The sequence below is a fragment of the Dermochelys coriacea genome, chromosome 12, assembly GCF_009764565.3.
Source record: "Dermochelys coriacea isolate rDerCor1 chromosome 12, rDerCor1.pri.v4, whole genome shotgun sequence".
In the NCBI taxonomy this organism is placed as follows: Eukaryota; Metazoa; Chordata; order Testudines; family Dermochelyidae; genus Dermochelys; species Dermochelys coriacea.
In genome coordinates, this window is record NC_050079.1 from 13,870,348 (window position 1) to 13,895,534 (window position 25,187).

At 40.1% G+C, this 25,187-nt stretch overlaps 1 protein-coding gene and 1 long non-coding RNA gene across 3 annotated transcripts in view; one reads left to right on the forward strand and one right to left on the reverse strand.

Annotated features, from left to right (window-relative positions):
* The first annotated feature begins 4,624 nt into the window (after nt 1–4,624).
* Nucleotides 4,625–25,187, forward strand: part of LOC119841278 — a 33,667-nt gene continuing 13,104 nt past the window's right edge. Inside the window, exons 1-3 of the long non-coding RNA XR_005288485.2 lie at nt 4,625–4,716; nt 9,108–10,472; nt 14,679–18,132. This is a non-coding gene — a long non-coding RNA (uncharacterized LOC119841278). The remainder of the gene's footprint in view (nt 4,717–9,107; nt 10,473–14,678; nt 18,133–25,187) is intronic.
* The window catches only part of RBL2 (RB transcriptional corepressor like 2), a 63,632-nt gene continuing 43,117 nt past the window's right edge, over nt 4,673–25,187 (reverse strand). For both annotated transcript variants that reach the window (XM_043494959.1, XM_043494958.1), the window contains exons 9-23: nt 22,167–22,333; nt 19,252–19,361; nt 17,766–17,869; nt 17,125–17,262; nt 16,353–16,517; nt 15,597–15,708; nt 12,672–12,944; nt 11,919–12,202; nt 11,215–11,391; nt 11,019–11,090; nt 10,308–10,413; nt 8,356–8,561; nt 7,661–7,825; nt 6,464–6,715; nt 4,673–6,431 (exon numbers count right to left, since the gene is read on the reverse strand). In XM_043494959.1, the coding sequence (XP_043350894.1) occupies nt 6,545–6,715; nt 7,661–7,825; nt 8,356–8,561; nt 10,308–10,413; nt 11,019–11,090; nt 11,215–11,391; nt 11,919–12,202; nt 12,672–12,944; nt 15,597–15,708; nt 16,353–16,517; nt 17,125–17,262; nt 17,766–17,869; nt 19,252–19,361; nt 22,167–22,333 (2,250 nt within the window). In that variant the 3' untranslated portion in view covers nt 4,673–6,431; nt 6,464–6,544. The remainder of the gene's footprint in view (nt 6,432–6,463; nt 6,716–7,660; nt 7,826–8,355; nt 8,562–10,307; nt 10,414–11,018; nt 11,091–11,214; nt 11,392–11,918; nt 12,203–12,671; nt 12,945–15,596; nt 15,709–16,352; nt 16,518–17,124; nt 17,263–17,765; nt 17,870–19,251; nt 19,362–22,166; nt 22,334–25,187) is intronic.

Consider the following 25,187-nt stretch of genomic DNA (forward strand, 5'->3'; position numbering starts at 1 on the left):
CAAGCCATACAGAAAGGATTGTAAATGAAGTGACTATTGTGTTGTATTTTTAATTTTAAATTAAAATAATTATATTTGATTATTTTGCATACCTTTTTAATTGGTGTGGTAATGAACTCCATGTGACTAAAATGGTGGCTGTCAATCCCTGAATTGGCATGCAGAGAGATTTGGCTCTTACCATATCTTATTTCTCGAGTATACGTTTTCAGTAATTTTGGAATAACATTATTTGGCATTTGACACTTTCAGTCCTACATAGGTTATGAGCCTCTTTTTGCCTGTTGTTCTCATTGGTGTTTGTGACAACTCCCAAATTAAGAGATGCTTTACATTGCAATCATATTAGGGTTTGTCCAATTTTGGGCTTATGAACTTTGACTAGTGGCCAAAGTCTATATCCTCTTCTTTGAAGTAGAAATGAAGTAATTGGTGTGGATTCTAGTGATCCTGTACTAAAAGCTTTAAACTGAACAGGGCCAAATGCAATTTTATTGAGACCTGCCCAGAAAAGAGTTGGTGCTTTTGTTTTTATGGGGAGGGGAAGGGAAGGGTGCGGTGATGTTTCTGGTGTGTTAAGTTACTAGCCCAAGGTATAGCTTATCCAGGTCTTGAGAACAGTGCCTCATTCTTTACTGGTGTTTGCAGATTCGTTCAGGCCTGTAAGTCCACCAATGTCAGAAAAGGAGTTTTTCACAACTTAGAATTGTGTATGGAGGTAAAAATGGATCTGAAACACTCTTGACCAAACACACACTGTGGTGTACAGGTTTCCTGGGGAGATTGGACCATTTCATTAAATTGGAAATGGAACGTACAGACTCCAAAGCTGTGGCTTCTAAACAATTACACGGCGTCAGAGGGCTTATCAGTCATGTAGGCAATATAAATCTCTCCAGCCCAATAGGTAGAGGACTTACACCTATTACGGAAGGTCAAGTGAGAGGTCCACCATTAGTCACCCTGCTGAAAATCCCACTCCGAGCTGCTGACAACATGGGGGTTCTAACCAGGTTGCCCTCCCTGGCCTCTGCTTGGATGCTCTTTCATCACCACCTCCATGAGCAGTTTCAAGCCCCAGCTCCCGTGAGGTTGGAAGGGGTGGTGAGTGCCAAGTAACTTTCTACAGACTATACATTTTTAGTAATATTGGGGATAAATAAGAAATGGTACCAGTGACTCCCCCCACCCACAATTAGTCACATGGGGTTCTTGATATGCCTTAGGGAACACCAGGATTAGAAATGAGCAGAATAATCATGAATATTCTTTTAATAAATGAATTCTTTGCATTGGTCTTCACAGATGAGGGAGATTCCCAAACCTGAGCCATTCTTTTTATGTGATAAATCTGGGGAACTGTCCCAGATTAAGGTGTCAGTAAAGGAAGTTTTAGAACAAATTGGTAAATTAAATAGTAATAAGTCACCAGGACCAGATGGTATTCACCCAAGAGTTTTGAAGGAACTCAAATGTGAAATTGCAGCACTATTAGCTGGTTATGTAACCTATCATTTAACTCAGCTTCTGTATTAGATGTCTGGAGGATAACTTAATGTGATGCCAGCTTTTAAAAAAGGCTCCAGAGGGTGATCCCAGCAATTACAGGCTGGTAAGTCTTTCAGTACTGTGTAAATTGGTTGAAACTACAGTGCAGAATAGAATTATGACAAATTTGTTAGAAAAACCACGTTGACTCTTCCCTAAAGGGAGGATGTTGTGAAGGCCAATGCTTACTTGATTACTTGTTCTGTTCATTCCCTCTGAAGCACCTGGTATTGGCCACTGTTGGAAGACAGGATACTGAGCTGGATGGACCATTGGTCTGACCCAGTATGGCAGTACTTAAGTTTTTAAATTGAAGAGAGAAACTGACTAAAAACACAAGCAATAAACAATGGTTACAATCTCTTCTGCATGTCCCTCTGTGGAGAGTTTTCAATAAACATTATACCTTAAGAGGGATATGTTGTGGTGGAAAACTCTTTGTTAGGTGAACTAAAATCTAATGAGGATATTCCCTAAACCAGCAGTGGGCCCTGTCTTAATGTATCCTACATCGATATCTCACCTGGTGAATATAGATGGGGAAAGGAATTTAATTTGAGTTGGTGAATCCTGTTTGGTTTAGCTTGGATACCTTAGGAAGTTTATAAGTGGGCAAAGGGAGTGATCTTAACTAAGAAGGCCTGAGACTATCTAAATAGATTAAATGAAAGATTCTTACTATTCATTATGTCTGAACTCTTTTAAGTAAACTATCCCAAATTTCTGTTCACCCAGGTTAGCTGATGTACCCCGACTACACTATTTGGTGTTTAATTGGAGAGGCACCTTAAATGATGATAGCATTTCAATATTTTTCTTGAAATGTTTTTAATCCTTTGGCAGTGCTTTCATGAACTCCAGATCACCAGTGGTATTGAAGTTGCAGTGATGTCATGTAGCAGCAGTAGTGCTTAGCTAGAAAGTTTCTGCTTCTTGATGTTGTGGTTGATTGTCTTGCTGCTGCTGTTCACTTGTAAAGGTGTCGAGATGAAATAACTGTCTGAACCAAGACTGTGTGCAAGAGAGTCTAAGTGTAAAGCTGTGTCTTAGGTCAGATGAATTTGATAGTTTTCATAGTCTCACTGAAGGTGGAAGACCCACCTCTTCTAGAGATTTAGCAGCTATTTGAATTAATCCATCAGCTACTGTCACCTCACATGCTAGCATCTTCTGCTCCTGAATATGCAGCAAGGTCATAATTGTATTGCTTTTGTATTTGTGGTAGGGAAATTCTCAGCCTTTTAAAAGGTCATTTAACTTTGTTTGCTCAGTTCATTTTCTGAGATCCCTTTAGTTCCCTCAGGGTTTCATAGGGGTTGGAAGTCTGAGGAATCCAAACTCCTTCCTGTGTCTACTTTTTAAATTAGTCATTTAAACCACAAATGCTCACCAAATAAGGCATGGTCTTGCCATTTCTGAATCCTTAGTTTGTTCTTGTCTTTGGTAAAGAGTTGCTGAAGCACTGCCAGATAACTAATCCTGCTCATCAGTTGTATCCTATGACTTCAGTGTATCTTTACATAAAACATCTTGCCCTTCACCAAACAAACAAGCTATAGTGCAGCTGTTCTAGGAAGGGCTTTTGTTTAGATGCAACGTGTAAATAAACTTCCTTTCAGATGTTTATCTTAAGCATGGGAGGGACACACAGGCTTTCAACCATTGAAGAGGAAACGTGATTTGGAAAACATTTTACAAAAGATATGGGTTACTTCTAACCATTTAATGTTCTCAGTTTGAAGTGCCTGTGAACAAAATCAGTTTAAATAAGGATATTTCTAGAATTCCTTGTGGGGGGCTACAACTGGAGAGTTCTCTTTTAAAAAGAGGCCCACTTTCATAGCTTAGAATGCATTATCAGAGCTATAAACCAATAAAGAATATCCTCCCACCTTTATACAAGCAGGTCTCTTTCTAAAACAAGCTATTATCTTAAGATAAAGATCAGGTCTATACTACTGTCTTGTACAAGGAAGGTGCCCTGTGGTTTGCCTTTTGACCTAATGGCTCCTAGATTTACAATCTATTTGTGGTACATTTACAGTTTGTAATTAAAGGTTCCTGTCAAATATTCTATACAAGGCACACATCATAGCAACACTTACTGACATTTTTAAAAAGTCAGTAAGCTCTGCATTCCAGAGTCAAGTTAAACACCCATTGGAGGTACTAAAGTCTTATTGGTAAAGGTGTCCTCTTGTTGACAGATTTCATTAAATAGTGCATTTCAATAATAGCTTATACATATTTTGGTTGCTCTCTTTCCCAAGCATCTGGTGTATGAAATTACTGAACTTTCAGATTTAAGAGTAGCAACCATATTAGTCTCTAAGGTGCCACAAGTACTCCTTTTTTTTGTGGATACAGATTAACAAATTCATTTGAGCGAAAGCTTATGCTCAAATAAATGTGTTAGTCTCTAAGGTGCCACAAGTACTCTTTCCTTTTTGTGAACTTTCAGAGATACTTGCAAGTGAAGGCAACCTACCATACATTGCAATTTTAAACCATTGTTGCATCAGTAGTGAGGTCTAGCCCTTAAGCTCCTGTGGCTGAAAGGGTGGAGTAGCAGTGGCTTTATTTCCCCTGTTGCATGATGGGGTGCAGGGAAGGACTCTGGCTCTCATTTGAACAGTCTCTGCTGTTACTCAGCATTCTACCATTGAATAGTGAAGTGATCTGATTTTTGATACTATCACCACTGCAGGATTTGAGCAACAGTAGTGACTCTGAACAGAGCTGCTAGGTTTTACTAGATTGCTAAGTAGTAGAGAGACAGCATTGTACAGATTCACATTTTGAAGGTGAATCTGTGTGTTTCTTACTGGCCACAGCTAAGTCGACTTGTTATTGTAGAGGTACAATCAGGATTTCATCTGTAATAGCCACACCATGATGCTGTAGCATTCTGTCTGTCCAGTCAAAATAATGTATTCATAATAGCCCCATAATCTGTACAGCTTGTCTCAGCTCAGCAAAAGCCACCAGTTGGGGCTTGGGTGACAGTTTCTCATTCTTCATGCCAATGGTGTTTAGGACTCTGCATTCATGCAGAGACACAACCCAGTGATCCTTTACATCTTTGCCCACAGGAAATTACATCAGCTAACATTCAGTACTTGCAGATGTTTACAATGGTCTTTATTGAAAAATACACTTCAGACAAAGGTACAGTATTATAATAATCTGACAGTTCATAAATTTTTTTACAGAAACTCAAAACCGCTGTTGAATCTTTATGCATGTTAAAAATCCAAGTTACTAGTTAAGATTTAATTTGAATTAAAATAAAGTTAAGTTTTCCATGCTAATCATTATTGAAAACATGGAATTTAAGTAGCTGTTTAACAAATCTTGAAAGTGATAAATGCTGTATTAGTGGTCAACAATACTCTCCTCTACAAGTCAAACATATTTGATCACTCCCCTGTCCTTGCCACACAAGTACATATTCTACAGCCCATCTGAGGCAGTGTTGTGCCAATGAAATTTGTCTCACTTTTCATAGCTGACTTAGCACTGCCTGCATAGGGTACAATTACCCCCTCCCCAAAAAAAATCCCTGCCTCATGCATGTACATGGCCCCCATCACCTGGGGCAATTAAATAAAAAGCACAGGGAGGAATGCCCTATAGTTTGCTGCTTTAATGCTTCCTCAAACATGTCAGCATGTTTCTAGTACTAAGTACATTTTCCAGATTTATTATATGCACCAGGTTTCTGTTTTGGGGAGAAGAAATGGCACCTTCATTGGACTAGACTTAATCATGAGACATTTAAAAAAAGCCAAATTGAATATAAACCTTAATGCACAAGGAAGATACTACCATCCTTTTTCTCATGAGGCAACAATATGGCTAGCACTAAAAAAAACTGATTTGGGATATTGAGTTTGAAAAATGCAAAACTTCCCCTATCAGTACTTGCATACACACAAAGAATTTAGTTTTAGCTTATTTACTGACAGGATATCTAGGGGGATGTCATATAAATAGAAAGTCATCACTTTAATACAGAAAAACATCTTAAGCCTCAGCCATTTGAAAAATATTTACATTCAGAAAGTGCCATTGCAAATATACAGCAAAACTAACTTGCTTTTTAAAATTTATGCTTCACAGCCCTATCAAAAGTGCCTCCCCTTGAACTTGTTCACTTTAAAACATTGCACAGCTAAAAAATGCATTAACAGAATTGCCTACACAGCAAAGTGCCCAAACATTAAAACAAAACCTGATCCTGAAGAGAATCCATTTAGGTAATTTCATAAGGTATTCTTTCCCTACCTCATAAAAAAATCTTCCCAGTCTGCTCTGAAGTCCAAACTGGACTGTCCGCATTCCTCGCTGTAGCACTAGAGATCATGGGTCTTCCCTTCCACAGCAACAAAGAAGTTTACACATGAGTAATTTGAGTATCTTGGTGCAATACTCCTGAATCTGACCAGTACATTGTTATGACTTGCTAGTTACAGCAAAAAGAATAGTAAAGCACAAAGAAAAACAGTGTATGCAGCTGGGGGCTAAACCCTGTACACACAATTCCTATCACAAGCTAGGAAGCTATATTGAGTACATTGTCTCAGCAATAAATATCAAAATAGTTTAGAAAGCAATTTATAGTATATTAAAATCTTGTATGTGTCCTCATAGTAAAGCACAGCATATAAGCCAAATGCGAAATCTGAATGCCTGGGGTTAGCCTCAGAGGTGGAAGTATGACTTTAGCGATGTGCTTGACCACAATGGGACAAAGTGTGCAGCATCAGTCTCCACTTCCCTTTATGGGAGAGCTCAAAGACTCAATGCAGTCTAAAGGCAGATTTCTGTTTGAAGGTCAAATACTACCATTCTCAGCCACAGGTTAGCTTGGAAGATGCTCACAAAGGCTTCATGAATCCACAGAAAATGTTTAGCATTCACCTCCTCAAAACAGAATGGCCAGGGACAGACGAAGAAAGAGTATCTGCTCTGGAACACAAACAATTGATGAAACTCAGTGAGAACCTCTATCATTTGCTACATCTTGTAATCTTCTTAGTAGAGCAGTGTGATTCTCCTGACAGATCCGTTTGGCTGGTGATTCAGTACCATCTTCCAAGAGAATGCCTCTTTTCTTTGTGGGGGTCTCTCCAGTTCTAATCATGCTGTTAATCTCACTCAGCCTCTGAAACATAATCATGGCAAGAATAGGAAATGTGGATATTCACAGGTTCATAGGATGATTCTAAAACAAAACCCTGTCTCTGTCATTCACTGACAGACTGAGTAGCCTTGACAAGGATTCCATAGTGGTTTGTTACTCTCATGTGCACAAAAGCATGACCATATATAAACTTTGATACCCTCCACTGCTGTAGATTTGAAACTCACAGCTTCCTTCAGTCTATCATGAGCATTAATTTAAGTCTATTTATTCCAGCATTATTTTCTCCCTTCGTTGTAACCCCTATTCCTGCTATGTCCCCTTCCACTACTGTAACTAGCCTGTATCATTATTGGCATGTCAAACACTACATCATTTCTTTTGGGTTTTTTTCCCTTTATCGTTGCTTTTCTATTACTATGGAACTTGCTGGAGTGAAATGTCTAAGGAGAATATTCTCTCTAGTCTGGGTCACTGTCTTGCTTGGATTTTCAGTTACTCTGTGTGAAATCTATGAATAAAAATACACTATCATATTTCATGTGCATCAGCTCCCTATTCTCAGTCATTTTCTCTTTTAGAACATTTGAGGTACTCCCATTTGAAACAGCAGTGTGCAAAGTGCACAGCGGCAGGATCTCATGGATAGTGCACTGTAGAGTTACACCCTAGCTTGCCATATACTAAGTCCCATTTTCAAAAGCAACTTAGGCTCCTAAGTCATTAGTGTTATTTTTTAAAATTGCCTTTTCTGTTGCACCTAAATAACTGCATGTGCAATATTTATTTATAGGTAAAAACAACAGCACTTGAGAGCTAGCTATGTGAATGCACCCACACATCTCTCTACATTTTTTTTTTTAAACTTGCAAAAAGGGATGCTACATTAAGGGCTCTAAAAAAAAAAATACAACTACCCCCCCATCCACACACACAATTTTTGGAATATTAACCATTTACTCTTACCTTAGAGGGGCTACTGCTGAAGTAGTAGAATATTTTCTCTCGCGGAGAAAGTGTAGACTCATTTTTGTGTGGTGAGATGTAGATTGAGTGATTCTGAGACAGCTGTATTCTGCGGGGGGAGCCAATTCTTACAAATGGATAAAGAGATTGTGGAGGAACATCAGTCTGTTAATGTAAAAGAACAAATCAATCACTACCACTTTTTCCAACAGAGAGACTAGTGCAGGCATAAACCCCTTTTGACTTTTTTTTTTTAAATGCAAATGGATGATCCAATTTACTCTATCCCAAAACATGGTAGCAGATACTGTAATCTTTATAAAGCACAACACTACTCTTCTTCATCGGAATTCAGAGATGCATACTTCACTTAAGGGGGAGGGCACTTTAAAAATACAGTTTGGTATGGCACCAAGGATCTCAAAATACTTTTATGAACAATTAAAGCTCCCCCATCCTGGAAGGTAGGGTAAGTACAAATGCTTATTCTCTGCTGCTACCCCTTTTTTTTTTTTTTAAGTGAAAAATACACCCCTCTCATAGTTGCTGATTGCAATGCAGATGAGGTGGCAAGAGCACTTTTACTATGTGTAAGAACACCACACCAACAGCAGTTGGTCCAATAAAAGATGTTACCTCACCCACCTTCTTGTTCTAGCTTTTATTTACTAATGAAAGTAGTTAAGATCACTTACAGCATTTGTGGAAGAGTACTTCAGGGCAAATTCTTTCATGTGTTCAATATAGATGTTGTTATAGAACCGAATAAGGTCCCCTCGCTCCTCCTCCTCAATATCACTGTTTGTGCCTGTCAGTCGTGTGGGAGTCGGGGGTGCACTATTCGGCTGTGGTACTGGCAGGGTGCTGCTAGATCTCATGACAGGACTAGAGTCTCTGCTAGCTGGAAAGGGAAGAGTAACATTACAACCCTCTTATCTGGCCATTTCTATTAAATGCATTTCAGAGTCACTTCAGCACCAGTTGATGCTCTTATTAAAAAACAGAACAAAATACACATTAAAATTGTTTGAGCTCTTCTCAAAAGGTAAAAAACGCCAGCTCTATAGTTGGCTGCACATTCATCCTGTGGGAAAATACTGCACACAAGGGGACAGAATTAAGGTTGGGTGGGCAACTATAAATCTGGCATTTTCTAACAGTGAGTGCTTGTTACTGCAACCTAAATGTTCTTTTAACTTGGAATTTACCTTTTTCAAAAAAAAAAAGGTTTTTTTAAATAAAAGTTTTAAAAAAAATATGTGCAAGCATATCAAGCCCCACCTTCCCACAACTACTTCATAAACAAGGTTTGATCACTGAAGCTCCAGGGCAGACATTAGCTGGAAGCAGCAGAAAAGGAGGCAGGAGGGAAAGAGAAGGAATGGATCATTGAGGCCAGGGGTGGCTGGTGGGCCATATACCCACGCTTGTTCTTACCTCCCCACAGGCCAGGGGGAAAAAGTAGAAGAACTCTGCTCTCTTGTTGATGAAATTTTGAAGCATGAACTACTCAAAAGTCACAAGCCTCCTTTAAGATGGACACGTTAGGCACCCTAAATCTAGGGATCACTACCACCATCCTCTATAGAGATGTTCATAGGGGCAGTGCGATGGTGTTAAGTCCGAGCAGGTAAGCATCAATTTCTTTGTGCTTTAGAAAAAGTGGTACCTGCACTCAGGGAATGGATGTTCAGATTAGGCCAAAGCAGGGGGCCCTGAGAGAGAAGTCCCTGATATGTGGATGGAAAATTCTTCCTCTTGTGATGCTAGTGTAAATGGGATACTCCTAGGTTCAAAGAGAAAGTGAAGGATCATGGGGCGTGTGTGCAGTGAGAACACCTCCCAAGCATGCATTCAAGGGGATAGGGACTTTGAGTGAATGTTTTTTTCAGTTCTCTTAGAGATGGTGCTGGCCTGCCTCAATTCTTGCTAAGGCGATCTCACAATTAAACTCTAGTTCTTCTCTAGACCTAGAAAAGAAAGAAGAGGCTGCTGTGCTTGCATTTAACCCCAACTACTTATAAAGGCAGCCTGAACACGAGTAGCCACTTTTGATACTTTCTGGCATTCATTTTGTTTGGGGACAGTTTACTTTACAGGGGAGTCTTCTGCAGAACAACACTAACTGATGCATCAGACTAGTGGCTTATGTGTCTGCCAGCACACATCGCTTCAGATAAGCGTGGGGGTTGACTGCTATAAAACCCAAGCCAAACCTGAGGGAGACTGACTGGGTTATGGACAGCAAATATCAAAAAAGGCCTCTATTTGTTCGATATAAATTCTCCTGAGTAGCAGCCATGGATGATGGAGGTTTAATTGATGTTATACTCAGCTGTAGAGACAAAATTGTAAAGGGCAGCTCCAGTATAGAGCAAATTTACTTGGAGTTAAATTCTGCAGCTGTCTTGTTACTGAAATATTACCATATTAAATTTAAATTTAAAATATCTGGTTGCCCAAGAATTAAACCATTTGATTTTTACTACTCCATTTTTGAGGTAGTAAAATCCATACATGAGAAGTGGTTGTTCAAATCTTCTTTGAAGCTAGATAAAACCCTTCCTTTCCCCAGGATTAACATTAAGATGACAGCTCTCTTTAGGGGGGAGCACTAGTTCACATACGATCATTTGAAATCACTTACTTCTATCTTTACTTCTCTCGGTTGGGGAATTCTGCTGGATACTGCTATCACTGCTGCCAGAACGACGGCGTGGTCTTCTGCCCTTTATCAAGACGGCCCGATATACCTGCAAAAAGCCAAAGAGATAAACTAATTGAAGGAAGCCATATATGCAAGCAGCAAAGGGTTTGTATGAAAGATCAGTACTTGTTAAGAGATGTTTTTATTACAAGAGAAACTACTGAAACAATATTGACTATCCCAATATACATCCTTATAAAAGGATATTTTTGCAGCCTCATTTTCTAACCCCAATACCACATATTTAAATGCATCTTCCTATTTATTTACAAGATTATCACCAATGAGGGCACTATACCTTAGGTTTTAAATGAAGACATTTAGAATCTAAACCAAATTTTGTCAAACAGCATGTAGTTAGCTAAGAATTTTGGATTTAGCCATCCTCCTCTTCAAAAACTACTAAAAGGTATTGGCAACCTGCACTGTACCGAGCAGGGTTTATGGAGTTTAAATTTTTGGAAATAAATGGAATCCTATTGTAACAAAGGAATTTATACCATTTCAGTGTTAAATTCCACTAGTGAAGATTAAAGGTTATCACTCTAGATTCCCATTCATGGAATATACCTGAAGATGGTAGCTATTATAAGTAATTGAGGGGCTCAGTAAAAATATAAACCCCATTACTTCAATATTAATTGTACTTACATGACTCCTTGCTTGTGGTTGGGTCCTATAACAGCGCATGATGTTCTGAAATGACTTATCTTCCTTTGTAACCTAAAAAAGACAGTTTTTTTTTTATTTGATGGGGAAATGCAGCTGCCTTACATTACTAATAATCCTGATAAATTTTGTTTTATAGTTATGAATAAAAAGCAGATGTGTATTTTATTCATCTTACCTTAGCCATTACATAAACGGCACACATTAACAGCTGGTCTAAATGTCTGTCCATCATGAGCTCAGGGCACTGTACCAAGGAAAACTCAAAACATGTCCAGATTTTCTTTCTCAACTCAGCAGAAATATCCAGTTTGACACAGAGATCCCGCAGCCGAATACTTGCTAAGTGATAAACCTTTTGGAAGGAAGAGCATTGATTAGGACAAAATCAAACTCTTTAAATTTACATGGCTTTCTAAACATAAAACTTTATCCACTACAGTAATTAATGAAAAAGAAAGCTCAGCATGTTTTTTTAAAATATGAGCTGTTTTATTATTTAATATGCTCAGATCAATAGGCAGCATGTATGTGTCCAATAAAATGTCCATTTTAAAGCAAATTTGAAAACTAGTTCCTTTTGCTTGCCTGACAAGACCTGGATTCAAGACTGTTTTTCCCTTGTAACAACCAACACCACAGATTTAAACCAATGAAGGAACATGCTGTGTTTTAAGTACTTATGATACGAACTCTTACAGGAGAAACATGACTCTGAACTCCAAGTCCTGGTAGGCAAGTAAATAGTTTTCAAAAAATTGATGTTAATATATAATGTAAACAGCCTGTTACTAATTAGAAATCTTAACAAGTTTACATTGTTCTGTATGTTTCCAGTAAAGCCCATACTGCAGTGACATGACATTTCACAGTGGAAGGTACCTTTCTAAAGAAGAGACACAGAGAGCCAGTCTTTCGGGGTTTGCTGCTGCTGATAGTAGAGAACTGCTGGTTTTGTCTTTGTTGGTCTCCAGGAGGAGAGATCTGTTGAACTGCAACTTGGCCTGGTAACTGAAGGGCCGCCCCACTCATCTGAGTGTTAAGGGTACCACCAGCCAGGGTCTGGGCACTGAGTGGCTGGATGGAGCCAGAGACAGCTTGAGCCTGGCCACCTACATTTACCTGAACTGGGAAGAAAGTTATTCCTCCATTTTCATTGGCAATGCCTGTAATTAAATGAAAATGAATTCAGTAAAGGGTGTCTTCAAAACTCCAGCCATGCTTCCTGAGCACCAGTAACTTTTCTAGTGATGAACAGTTATTTAATAAGTGTGTAATGGCAGGTAAAAGAAAATGTTCCAGAAAGAACACGGAGGAATCGTGATCATAAATGGACCAAAAGATAACTGGCTAACCTTAGTTACGTTCAATCAATGAAGAGGAGGCTAGTTAAACAGATGACTTCTATACAAGGCAGTTGGGAAACAAACGTACATTTGCTCCAGTATTCAACACCTAAATAGTACCCAAGCCTTTTCCCATTTATTACTTTCCTGTTTTATAGCCCCCAGGCCTTTGTTTTTCATTTCCTTCCACTCCCAAACGTCTACCTACTCTTTCACTCCCTAATGATAAGCAATTCAGTGTTTCTCGTGGTAATCAATGCAATCCATTCTCCCAGAGCTTCCCCCTTACCTTGTACTGGTATTGTAACAGTTTGTCCGTTGTTGGCTGTGACGGTGGCAGTTGCCACAGTAACCAAGGTCTGTCCAGGCACTGGAGTAACTGACATAGTTTCAGGTGTCAGATTCTGCACTGGCACAGTATTTACTACAGGCTGCTGTGAAACTCTTACAGGAGTTCCACTGTCAGGGGGATTATCATTATCCACAAATAGCCTTCTCCTAGTAGGGTTGGTTGTAGGAGAACTGTATCTGTCATATAATGTGGTTGGAGAAGATGAAAGGCCTGAAGATATTTAAAAAAAAAAAACAAGCAAGCATTTAACGTGAGCTTTACGCTTCAGGTTTCAGAGTAGCAGCCGTGTTAGTCTGTATTCGCAAAAAGAAAAGGAGTACTTGTGGCACCTTAGAGACTAACAAATTTATTTGAGCATAAGCTTTCGTGAGCTACAGCTCACTTCATCGGATGCATTTGGTGGAAATCTCCCCACTGTATTTTCCACCAAATGCATCCGATGAAGTGAGCTGTAGCTCATGAAAGCTTATGCTCAAATAAATTTGTTAGTCTCTAAGGTGCCACAAAGTACTCCTTTTCTCTTTACGCTTCAGTAATGCTTAAGCTTCATCATTGCCCCAGTGCTGTAAAAATTCATCTAAATCAAACCAATGTCCTCTAGAACTGTTCCCAGCTAGGTGTCTTTAAATCTCTCTGAAGCCACTCTGGTGAATAGCTTATCTTACAGGATATTTTAAATACTGTGTGTTATCACAGGATGACAGCTTCTAAAACTACCTTTTCATCTGAGAAACAGGCTGGCTATAATGTAACACACTTTAGCAGAAGCAACTTTTAAAAGCCAACTTAATTACTATGTGAACAAGATGTCCATGTCACATGCAATTGTCTAAATAAGGCTGCCATTTCAATGTATTACTAAAAAAGCAAACTGTTTGGGCCAAACTGTTACGGTCATTAAAGAACTTTTAACTTAATCTCATACATGAATAAATGTTAGAGAAATTACTTGTTTTTTTGTAAATGATTGTTTTTTCTATCAGATTCCTAGAAACAATAGCCGAGTTTTTTTTTTTTTTTAAAATGATTATTCTTGAATAGTCAAAAACATACTACACCAGTTTGTGGGGCAGGGAAAAGGGTAGCAGAAAATCTTAGATTGTGCCTTTTTGTTCCTTAATGACTATACCCAATAAGTGAAAGATTTATATGTATGATCCTAGTCTTTGTAGCACTAATTACAATTAGTGAACACTACAACAGACCTTAAGTTTACTTTTCTCTGATTTTTTCTTGCTCTTATCCCCAGGTTATACTATTGGGTGTTACCTTAAGGCTGTTGATAGTCACTCTTATATAGAAAACTCACTAAACTCTTAAAAAGAAAAGGAGGACTTGTGGCACCTTTGAGACTAAAGTTTATTTGAGCATAAGCTTTCATTGCATCCGATGAAGTGAGCTGTAGCTCACGAAAGCTTATGCTCAAATAAATTTTTTAGTCTCTAAGGTGCCACAAGTACTCCTTTTCTTTTTGCGGATACAGACTAACAGCTGCTACTCTAAACTCTTACAGTGTTTTACCAAAATGGAGCAATTTTATCATTGAGCAAGAACTTATGAGAACCATAACCTCTTACTGTATTCAGCTACTGATTTCATTTGTAGGCTAATAAGGTTGAACAAAGATTTCAAATGAAATATTACAGGTTTTTATTGCATCTCATTTGCTCTATTAGAACTGGGCAAATTTTTTTTGTCACAATGTGTTCCCCAGTATTCTGAAACTATTAATGAATTTAGGTCAAATTGGATGAATAGCCTGGACCGAGGAAAAGCAATTTAAAAATAGTCAAATGTTTTATTACTTCATTCTGACAAAGTTTTGAATTCATATTTGGCCACTTTTTTGTTAGTCTACCAGCAACACTAAAATTAGTGATTTTTTCCTGAGTTGACCAAAATGTTTCACTTGATGCAAAATATTTTTTTCTGATTCAATTACAGTTGAACTGGATTATTTCTCCATTTGGCCTCAAACCGGGCAGTTGCTCTTTATGGGGACTTTTAAGGACCACCCTGCCTTATGAAGGCCTCACTTGAGGGTAACTAACTGCCCCAGGTAGCTGCTTAGTTGAGCACCCGGACATACTGAGATGGTTCCCTCTAACTGAACTTGGGTAACTCCAAAGTGAAAAAACGCTCCTGGGGAGGGCAGTTCCCAAGAGAAGCTTGAGCCAGAGAGCTGAGCAGGGAGCCCATCAACATGGAGAACCTCCAGGAGTGCAGTCAGCAGACGTCCAAGTGGGCCTGGTCTCCCAGACAGTGGCCAGAAGCCTAGCCTAGCAAGGATCACCTGCTGTCCCTGGAGAAGAGATACTGTCAACGGACCACCCTGCACCCTTGACTCCCGAGAAGGACATTACTCCAGAAGGGGCAAGAAGTCTTAAACCGGGGGGGAAGAGCCTGGGCAGAGGCAAGCCTTGAACTCAGGTGGGGGACATGCACTAAGAATGACCTAATCACCCTAGTGGGGATGTTCAGGTGAAAGTTTTATATTCTGCATTGGCTTTTCTATTAATAAATGAGATCCTCCACCAGGAGGTGCTCTTTAGCATCTGTCTGGACTTGCTGATATCCTGGCTGAGGGGGAAAAAATCAAGTGAGGGCCCACCTGTAAATGGGGCATATTTGTGTCAGACTGGAATGATGACAGTCCTCTGAACTGAAAAAAAATCTATTATTTGCTTAGTTCTAGTCAATGCATAGTTGCAACTTTCCTTGATGCTATTTGGAACACATATTAGTTTTTTTTAAAATGTAGCAATAATCTATAGCTTGTATGTAACTGCGTGCAAGCTCTCTACCAAACAGCACGTATCGCTTCTAAAATGCAGGCTACACATTTTATTTTTAACATCTCACCTTTTCCAAGCCCTCCAGTTTCAGCACGAACTTCATTGATCCTTCTTGGAGTCAAAGGAGAGCCTACCAGACTGTTCCCATTAGATCTTTCAAAATAGTGAGGTGGCATTACCTAAAATAATATTGATGTAACAGTTAATTTCAGCATGTTTATTTAATTATTAAATGAATTAATTGAATAATCCAACTGATTTCTAGCCTTGTTTAGATACTGATGCACTCTAAAAATCAAGCCAGTTTAAGCAGCACATTTTATCACTGTGTCCAATTTCAAAGAGCAAGTTATTGGAGAGGGGAATGAAACAAACAAGTGAGCGACAGAAACCCTAGCTTCATTGAATTCATTGATAAAACTCTCAGTAAAGTCAACAGGGCCAGGATTTTATCCATCTTATTTACCGGGGGGAGGAAGAAAAAGGCACAAGTCATGCCTTATAATTGCATATATCAATTTTGTAGAGAGAATGCCAAGCACGGCTATGCTCATCACAGTTGCATACCTAAAGGTTGCTATTACCTTGTTTCATTTTAAATATGTATTATTTTAGAAGATTGGACAACTTGCTTTTGTTTTCCATCATTATAATCATGATTCTACTTCATCTCAATAGTTACATGTTGGGAAAAGACTTGCTCAGGTTCATATCCCAAATGCCCAATGGCTGGGCTACTAAGGAGTGCCATCTAAACTGAACAAGGCCTCTTGAAACTTATAACAAGCATTAAAAAAAAATAGCTGTTACTTCTCACACTTACCTCCTCACAGGTAGGAACTTTGTTCTCATTATCTCGGATTCTGTCCCATACTGGAGATTCACGTTTCCATGCCATACTCTCCAAGATTTGCTCTTCAATATGATTAAGGTGTTTTACCACCTCTCTACAAAGGCCATCTTCTGCTCTAATAAAAATCTCTATTACCTGTGAAGTGAGTAAATATGAAACCCACCTATTACAATGTTAAACTAGAACATTGTGCAACCAATACAATAAGTGAGATCATCATACTTTTCGTGTTGTTCTCTTTCAAATGGGTTTATATTAAATTTGTGAAGCATCACATTAATCCCGACAGAAAAAGGTCTGTTCTAACTCAATAATAGTATGTAACTGTCATACTTGTTCCCCAACAACTAGATACAATTAAATCTACATCAATCAATCACTATAAGTACAACTCTGTCAGACCAAAGTTACAAGATTTGAAGATAAATGTTTATTTTCAATAAGTCAAGAAGTGAAATAGAAAGTGCCCATTATCCCACGTAAACATTGTGGTCCATTATTTTTTAACTAGACAATTTGGACTCCACCAATGCATTACACAGTTAACAGTACATGAGTTTTCCAGTTTAAATTTTTCCACTAAAACAAGAAAACCCACCCCACATATGATCGTTTTCATAACTTAGATTTTTAAGCAATTACACATCCAACTGAGGAAAAAGTATCTTGCTTCAAGAAAAAAGTCTGTAGAAGTAACCAGCATGACTGGTGATCATCACTTCACATGATCAAAGCCATTTACCTTATAAAAGTGATAAACAGGTACATCAAAGATTTCCGTAATTAATGGGAAAGTTCCAGGAGGCTTGTATGAAAAAGTAATTATCTCAAGGCAACATGCCAGGAGAGACCTGTGAAGCACATCCTGCTCCAGTATTGCCTGCAATACAAATATTAAAGTAAACTTCAGCCTAGCTTAGAAAAACATGTCTACATTAAAGAAAAAAGGCAAACAGTCTTTGGTTTGAACTTTATTGTATTCAAAAGTTAGATTTTTTTTTAAAACAAATAATGTATAATATTGTTTGAATTTACATACTCACATACATTAACAACTCTAACTACAGATGGGTAAACTGCATTCTATTCTGCCTTTGCATCATAAGCAAAATTATCACCTAAGTTCTGCTGCCAGAACTGAATCCAGAGTGAGTGTGCAATGCCAGTTAGAAATGTCATCTTTGCACTTGCAAACTGAACAATCTAATATGGAAATTGCTAAGACAATAACTTCACTATGGAGTTATCTTCCCTACTAATTTTGAATGGCTTAACAGCATTTGTCATGCTGTGCAACCAATTCTTTTTGAAAAAAAAAAAAAAACAAAAAAAAAAAAACAAGTTTAAAAGTGAATTATCTGATTGATGACTGATTTTACTTACTGATAAGTCAGTGTCTCCTAATCTTTTCCTTTCCTGCTCAATGACAGACTCTAATACCTTGTAGTAAAGAACCTCAGCAAGACGAAAATGCTTGCCAGCATTATCTGCAAGAGGAAAAAGATAATGAAAAATTATATTAAAAAACACTCTGTATATCTGATTTAAGGTCCACCTATTGCCATTAGTTTTTTTTACTATTAGCTTTTTTCATAAAAATGAGGATAAAAATGACTTTATTAAGCTACAGTAACAAATGTTGTGATTACGTTTATATAGCTTTTCAACTTGGGAGATCCCAAAATGCTTTATGATGGGGTGGGGATGGTAAGGAGGTAGAAGAAGATTGGAGGGTAAGTGAAGAATATTTGTATTGAGTACAAACAATAAACAGAAAGTAGCTTTAATAACTGGTAGATACAAAATGTCCCATATTGATAGAGGGAAATTGTCCCCCATGTTTCTCCTTCAGTAGCTGAACTGTTCCACAGGGAAATCTGACTTATAACATTCTGATAAATTTTGCAAATAATTTGCTCTTTTGGTTGTGCTGTTGTGCTTATAAGGTTCCAATATATCTGCCAAAATTTTCAATACAGTGAATAGCTTTTTCTCTTCTCTTGGATTCTTCTTGTATTCATTCTAAACTTAATATCTAGGTTTGGAAGGGGTAGATTTTTATTGGTAAATGTCAAACGTCTATTTCACCATATGCACAATTCATTGAAAAATATTTACACTGACAATAACAAATGTAGGATAGGCAAAGAAAGAAAAATGCTGCTTGAGAATATAGCGTTTGATTTAAGGATATTTACTTTCTATATTTTGACGTGATGTCGACAAGTTGCCTTAATGGTTACAGGTTTTTAATCAACAGCTACTGTCACTAAATAATTTGCCTGACTCCTGCCTACCCTAATTTCCCACATCTATGAAAATTTAAATGGATACAAATAGAAAAAAAATGCTTGAACAAACATTGATAGTAAAAATTATAACAAAAATTAAAACCAAGCCAAACTCTTTCTAATAAGTATGGTTTCCTATTTCCTGGAGAATTTCCACAGGTGGGCTAAAATTGCTATGGGATTTTTAAAGAACATAAAGTGGTCTGGGTCATTTGTTTCATTTCTACTTCAGAAGACTATAGCATCCAAAAGCACTGCACCATAAAGCCATGCTGGGCATTTCTTCAGTGCTGACAGAGAAAAGTGGCACCTGCAGCACCTATTTCCACCCCCCTCCCCTCCTTCCCAGAGGTCTCCCATTGAAGTACTTATGACATCTTATGTGGAGATAAACTTTCAGTGTGGACCCAGGGGAAAACATAAAAGGCATAGCAGAATTCCACAGAAAGGATATGTTGTGCAGAAATCTTATATTTGTTGAACCAAAATGAAAGTCTCAAATTATAAATTACTTTTAAAAGAGCACAGTATTTTAAAGATATTTTTAATTCTTACATTTTATAAATAAAATGTCTCACCCTTGGAGAAATTACTGAATTCTCCTTCAGATTGTGTGCACTGACAATATACTTCATACATTTCTTTCACTCTTTTTGCAATAGATTGAGAAGGATCCCTGGAACATGCCCTGGCAAAATAAATATTTTTTCAAAATGCTTTACCAAGCAGCAAGTCAGACAGAGCCTTATCTACTTTTTATAAATCTTCAGCATAGTAGTTTTAAAGCAGTAAAACTGATGATGATCTAGAACTTCTTCTATCGTGCAAACACCATGTGCCTAACTTTATGCATTGTGATTAGACCCACTCAAGGTGGACTGACTTAGTGATTTAAATCACTGATTTAATTCAGCAAACAGAAATCCTTGATTTGATTTAAATAAATTGTAATCTAGTTTTCCATTTGTACCTTTTAGCTATTTCCTAAACAAAAAGTGATTCTCATCAGTAACTATTAAATCATATTGATTTGCAACTAAATATAGCCACTAAATTTTGGTACTTCTGTTTGCTAACCAGGATGACGCACTAGCTATATACATTTATTTAAGCAATTATATCATAACACATTTATTCACATTTAATTTTTATTATGTTAGAAAATAGTGCGTGATGTATATTTACTACCTTTTTTTAAAATTGATGTGTCAGGCTCTATTTAGATTGAAACTGGAATCCAATTAAAAATGCACAAAACATTTTAAAATTACTAAATTCAGTTACCTTAAATGTGCTGGTTACATAAGTACAGAAAAACATGTCTTGCATTTAAACCCAATTAATTAAAAAAAGAAATATTACCTGTAGCTAGTGAACTGTACTGATTATTTCTGGTCACAATGTCCTTAATCTTTAGAACTAGAAGAACTCATCCTCTCACATTAGTTTTTATTCATAGACTGGAAGAAGAAAATAAGCTTTCCTGCTTTTTCTACTACAAATCGGGTTTCTTAACTTTGAACAAACTAGTTATTGAACTGAAATGAAGTAAATATTCTCTCTGCATCCTTAGAAGAAGCTACTGCCATCAAAGCTGGTTTGACTTCAACACACTCTGGTTCTAGGTGCGCTCTTTAAAATTTTGGCAGCAAACATGTACTGCTTTAATATATACTAATTAAAGTTAAGCACATGCACATCCTTGCAAGCTCAGGGCCTATTATAATTTAACAGCATCTTTCCAGATCTTACTTTATAAAAGGATATTAAAATATATTGATTGAGTAACAAGTTATTAAATATAAAATACCATGTGTTTATATTTTATATTCTGTTAGTGTGTAATGGTTTTAATTTTTTAGCTTTAAATAAAAAGTAGTAGGGGAAAACAGACTTGAAGATGCTTTTCTTACTATTTTCCTGTTGGAAAGGGGTCTGATCCTGTAGCCTGTAGTCATATGAATAGTGCTTTTCCATGAAAAGATTTCTATGAACTTCAAGGACAAATGTGAATAAAATTACTGGATCAGGACCTCAGGAGTTTAAGACTTTTCTGTGGGACTCCTATGCCCTTCCACAGCTACCTGCTGGCAGCTTCCGCTACTCATTTACTTGACAAAAATGACATGATTTTACCTGTGTGTCTTGAAAGCACGTCTCTCTCATCAAAAGAGTTGGTCCACTAGAAGATATTACCTTACCCACCACGTCTCTCAAGCATCCTAGGACAGGGGTGGGCAAACTATGGTCCGCCGGCCAGATCTGGCCCATCAGGGCTTTGGATCCGGTGCACCAGATTGCCTCCTGTAGTGCCACAGGCCCCGCGCTGCTCTCAGAGGCGGCTGGCATCATGTCCCTGGGGCCCCGGGGGCAGAGGGCTCCATGTGTTGCCCTCCCCTCCAGGCACCGTCCCCCGCAGCTCCCATTGGCCAGGAACGGGGAACCACGGCCAATGGGAGCTTTGGGGGAGGTACCTGGAGGCGTGGCAAGGGCAGCATGCAGAGCTCTGTGGCCCCCCCTCCTTCCCCCAGGGGCCATGCAGGGAGGTGGTGCCGGCCACTTACCAGAGTGCAGCAGCATGGTGTGGGGCCAGGGCAGGCAGGGCACCCCAACCCCCAACTCCCTGCCTGCACCTCGCACCCCTCCTGCACCCCAACCCCCTGCTGCACCCCACCTCTGAGCCCCTGCCGCACCCTGCACCTCGAGCCCCTGCTGCACCCCAACCCCTGCCCTGAGCTCCCTCCCACAGTCTGCAACCCTCCTGCACCCCAACCCCCAGCCTGCACCTCGCACCCCTCCTGCACCCCAATCCCCTGCTGCACCCCAGCCCTGAGCCCCTGCTGCACCCTGCACCCCAACCCTGAGCTCCCTCCCGCAGTCCACACCCCTCCTGCACCCCACACCTCCGTGCGCCCCTGCCACACCCTGTACCCCAACCCCTTGCTGCACCCTAATCCCTGCCCCGAGCTCCCTCCTGCAGGCTGCACCCCATACCTCCATGCACCCCTGCCGCACTCTGCACCCCAACACCCTGCTGCACCCCAACCCCTGCCCTGAGCTCCCTCCCGCAGTCCACACCCTTCCTCCACCCCAACCCCCTGGTGCACCACATACCGCCATGCGCCCCTGCCGCACCCTGCACCCCAACCCCCTGCTGCACCCCAACCCCTGCCCTGAGCTCCCTCCCGCAGTCTGCACCCCTCCTGCACCCCAGCCCCCTTCCCTGAGCCCCCTCCTAAACCCCGCACCCCTCCTCTTCCCCAACCCTTTGCCCTGAGCCTGTTCCTGCACACGCACCCCCTCCCGCACCCCAGCCCCCTGCCCTGCATACAATTTCCCCACCCAGATGTGACCCTCGGCCCAAAAAGTTTGCCCACTCCTGTCCTAGGACCAAACACAGCAAATATAATTTACCAATGATAGTTGTAATACAAAACATTTATCTATTTTTAAAACTATTAATTGGCCAAAAAAATCATGTGATCACACTAACCTGAGTATTTGCTCCAGATTTTCACTGGGGGCATTTTTTAGTCCTGTCAGCATTGTATGAAGACGGCTCAAGTTGTATGTTGCTATGGAAACAGGGGTCACATTGGGGTTGCTCTCTTTAATATACTTGCGGCCAGTAAGAGGTGTTGTAATTCTAAGTGACTTAGACTAAAAGACAAAAATTACAAGATTGCATATCAGTTTGTTATAAATTGCACGAGATACCCAAGAAATGCTAGAGAACAGCATGATAGGAGAAGGGAAAACTAACATTCCACATGTAAGAAAAGTTTTTTCTTACACTGCATACTTCATCATGCATTAAATTCACCTCCAAGTAACAATTTCCAAGGTACTTCTCCTAGTTAAGGCCTTTTACTTCAAACAAAAGATCCCAAAGGTTGCTTTCAAAGTGACCAAGGCAGATAAGAAATATGGTTTCTTTTACTGGCCTTGAGTCAGCAAGAAACCAAACACATTTCAGACATCAAATTTATTTCTGAGTGTACCACAATGGCTTGCTGACTGCTAATGTCACATGCTGTCGTATGGGCAGAATTTGTTAAATAAATCTCTCTCCATCCATGTGTACTTTTCCACTTGATGCAGGGTGGTCAGATATATTTTTTCTTATACTTTGAACATGCGCTGTTTAATATACCTAATACATTTTTGCCTACACTCTCACTAGCATTTTAGGTCAGGCTGGCTGGCCATCACAGGAAGTAAAGTGTGAACTGAAACAAAATATACGAACACATTTAGGCTCTAAAGCCCTTTCCATGGATTTTCTATCCAGGAACATCCCAACCATATTTTGTCTTTGGTAAATCATTTCTGAAGGGGATATTTTCATTATTATAGCTCTTAGGAGCCCTAGTCATAGACCATCTCCCCACTGTGCTGGCACTGTACAAATACAGGACAAAAAGACAGTCCCAGCCCCAAAGTGTGACTGAACTTGGTTCTCAGCTTTAATGAAAATAAGCCACCTCTCCATGTCACTGCCTCCCCTGCTATCTCTGCTGCCTCCTTCCTTCTAAGTCTCTGTTCTATATCTCCCAATCTCCCTTGGCAAAATGACAGACAAACATGAACAGTATTGGTTTTTTTTGTGGTCACCAAGAAGCACCAAAAAACAGCTGCCTACCTTTTCGGAACTGTTGTTCTTCAAGATGTGTTGCTCTTGTCCATTCCATTCCAAGTGTGTGCGCACCCATGTGTGGTCATTGGAGATTTTTTCCTTAGCCGTACCCATACGGTTGGCTGCGTCACCCCCTGGAGTCTCGCATTCATGCACTGGCATATTAAGCATCGCCAGCCCCATGCCCTCTCAGCTCCTTCTTTCAGGCAACTCCGACAGAGGGGCAGGTAATGGAATGGACATGAGAAACACATCTTGAAGAACAACAGTTATGAAAAGGTAGGTAACCATTTTTTCTTCTTCAAATGCTTGCTCATGTCAATTTCATTCTAGGCAACTCTCAAGAAGTATCCTGGGAAGTGGACTTGGAGTTCACAGTCTCCTGGCTTGCAGCACTGCTCTACTGAAGACAGCATCGTCATGGGCTTCCTGGGAAGGCACATAATTGGATGTGAACGTGCGGACAGATGACCAGGTGGCCACCCTACAGATGTCCTGGATAGACACTTGGGCTAGGAAAGCTGCCAAAGAGGCCTATGTCCTGGTTGAATGGACTGTTACGATTGCTGGAGGGGGCACCATTGTCTGAATGTAGCAGCCACGAATGTAGGTAGAGATCCAAGAAGAAATTCTTGAGCAGACATTGGATGACCTTTCATCCTATCAGTCACTGCAATGAACAATTGCATTGACTTACGGAATGGTTTGACCCTTTCAATGTAGAAGGCCAGCGCCCTCCTGACATCGAGGGAATGCAACCTAAACTCCCCCTCCAACTTATACGGCTTTGGAAAAAAGATAGGTAAGTAAATGTCCTGGCCCCTATGAAACTGTGAGACCACCTTAGGCAGGAAAGCTGGGTGTGCCGCAGCTGGACCTTGTCTTTGTAAAAGACCGTATAGAGAGGTTCCAAGATAAGCACCCTAATCTCAGAGATCCTGCGGGCAGATGTTATTGCAACCAAGAACACAACCTTCCAGGAAATTAGAAGGAGCACGCAGGAAACCAGAGGCTCAAAGCGGCGTCCCATGCCTGCACAAGTGCCTCTACCCACACTGAGGGACTGAGTCCCTGATGTGAGGGTAGAGGCACTTGAGGAACCTGGCAGTCATGTCCTGGGCGAAAACCAACCCACCCTTGAGCAGCGGATGGATGGCCGAGATAGCGGCCAAGTGGACCTTGGTAGATGAAAGGAGCTGCAGTGGGGCCCACTCCAGCTGAATGCTTTTGTCTGAAGTCCAACAAGCGAACCTCTGCTATTTGGCCAGGTAGATTGCTCTGGTGAAGGGCTTTCTGTTGCCCCACGGGACCTGTTGGACACTGGCTGAGCACTCCTGCTCCTCTGCATTTAACCATGCAGCATCCAAGTCTTCAGGTGCAGTGCTGCCGGGTTTGGATACAGAAGACTGCTGTGGTTTTGGGACAAAAGCAGATCCACCCTGAGCGGTAGCCTTAATGGAGCAACCACCGAGAGGTCCAGCAGTATGCTGTACCAGTCCTGGTGCCAAACCAGCCAAGCCAGAGTTATGAGGATCACCTTCACCCTGTCCTACTTGATCTTGATGAGGACTCTGTGAATTAACGGCACTGGGGGGAAGGCATATAACAGAGCTCACAACCAGGAGAGCAGAAAAGCTTCTGACAGAGAGCCTCTGTCGATCCTCCGAATAGAGCAGAAAACGTTGCATTTCCTGTTCTGCCTAGACATAAACAGGTCCATCCGGGGAGTCCCTCACCTCTTGAAAATGATGCTGATCACTTCTAGATAGAGGAACCATTTGTGGCAAGACGAGATGGTCCTGCCAAAGCATTCCTGGCCTTGGGGAGGTGTGTGGCTACAAGATGGATGTCATGTTGTACACAGAAGTCCCAGAGCCT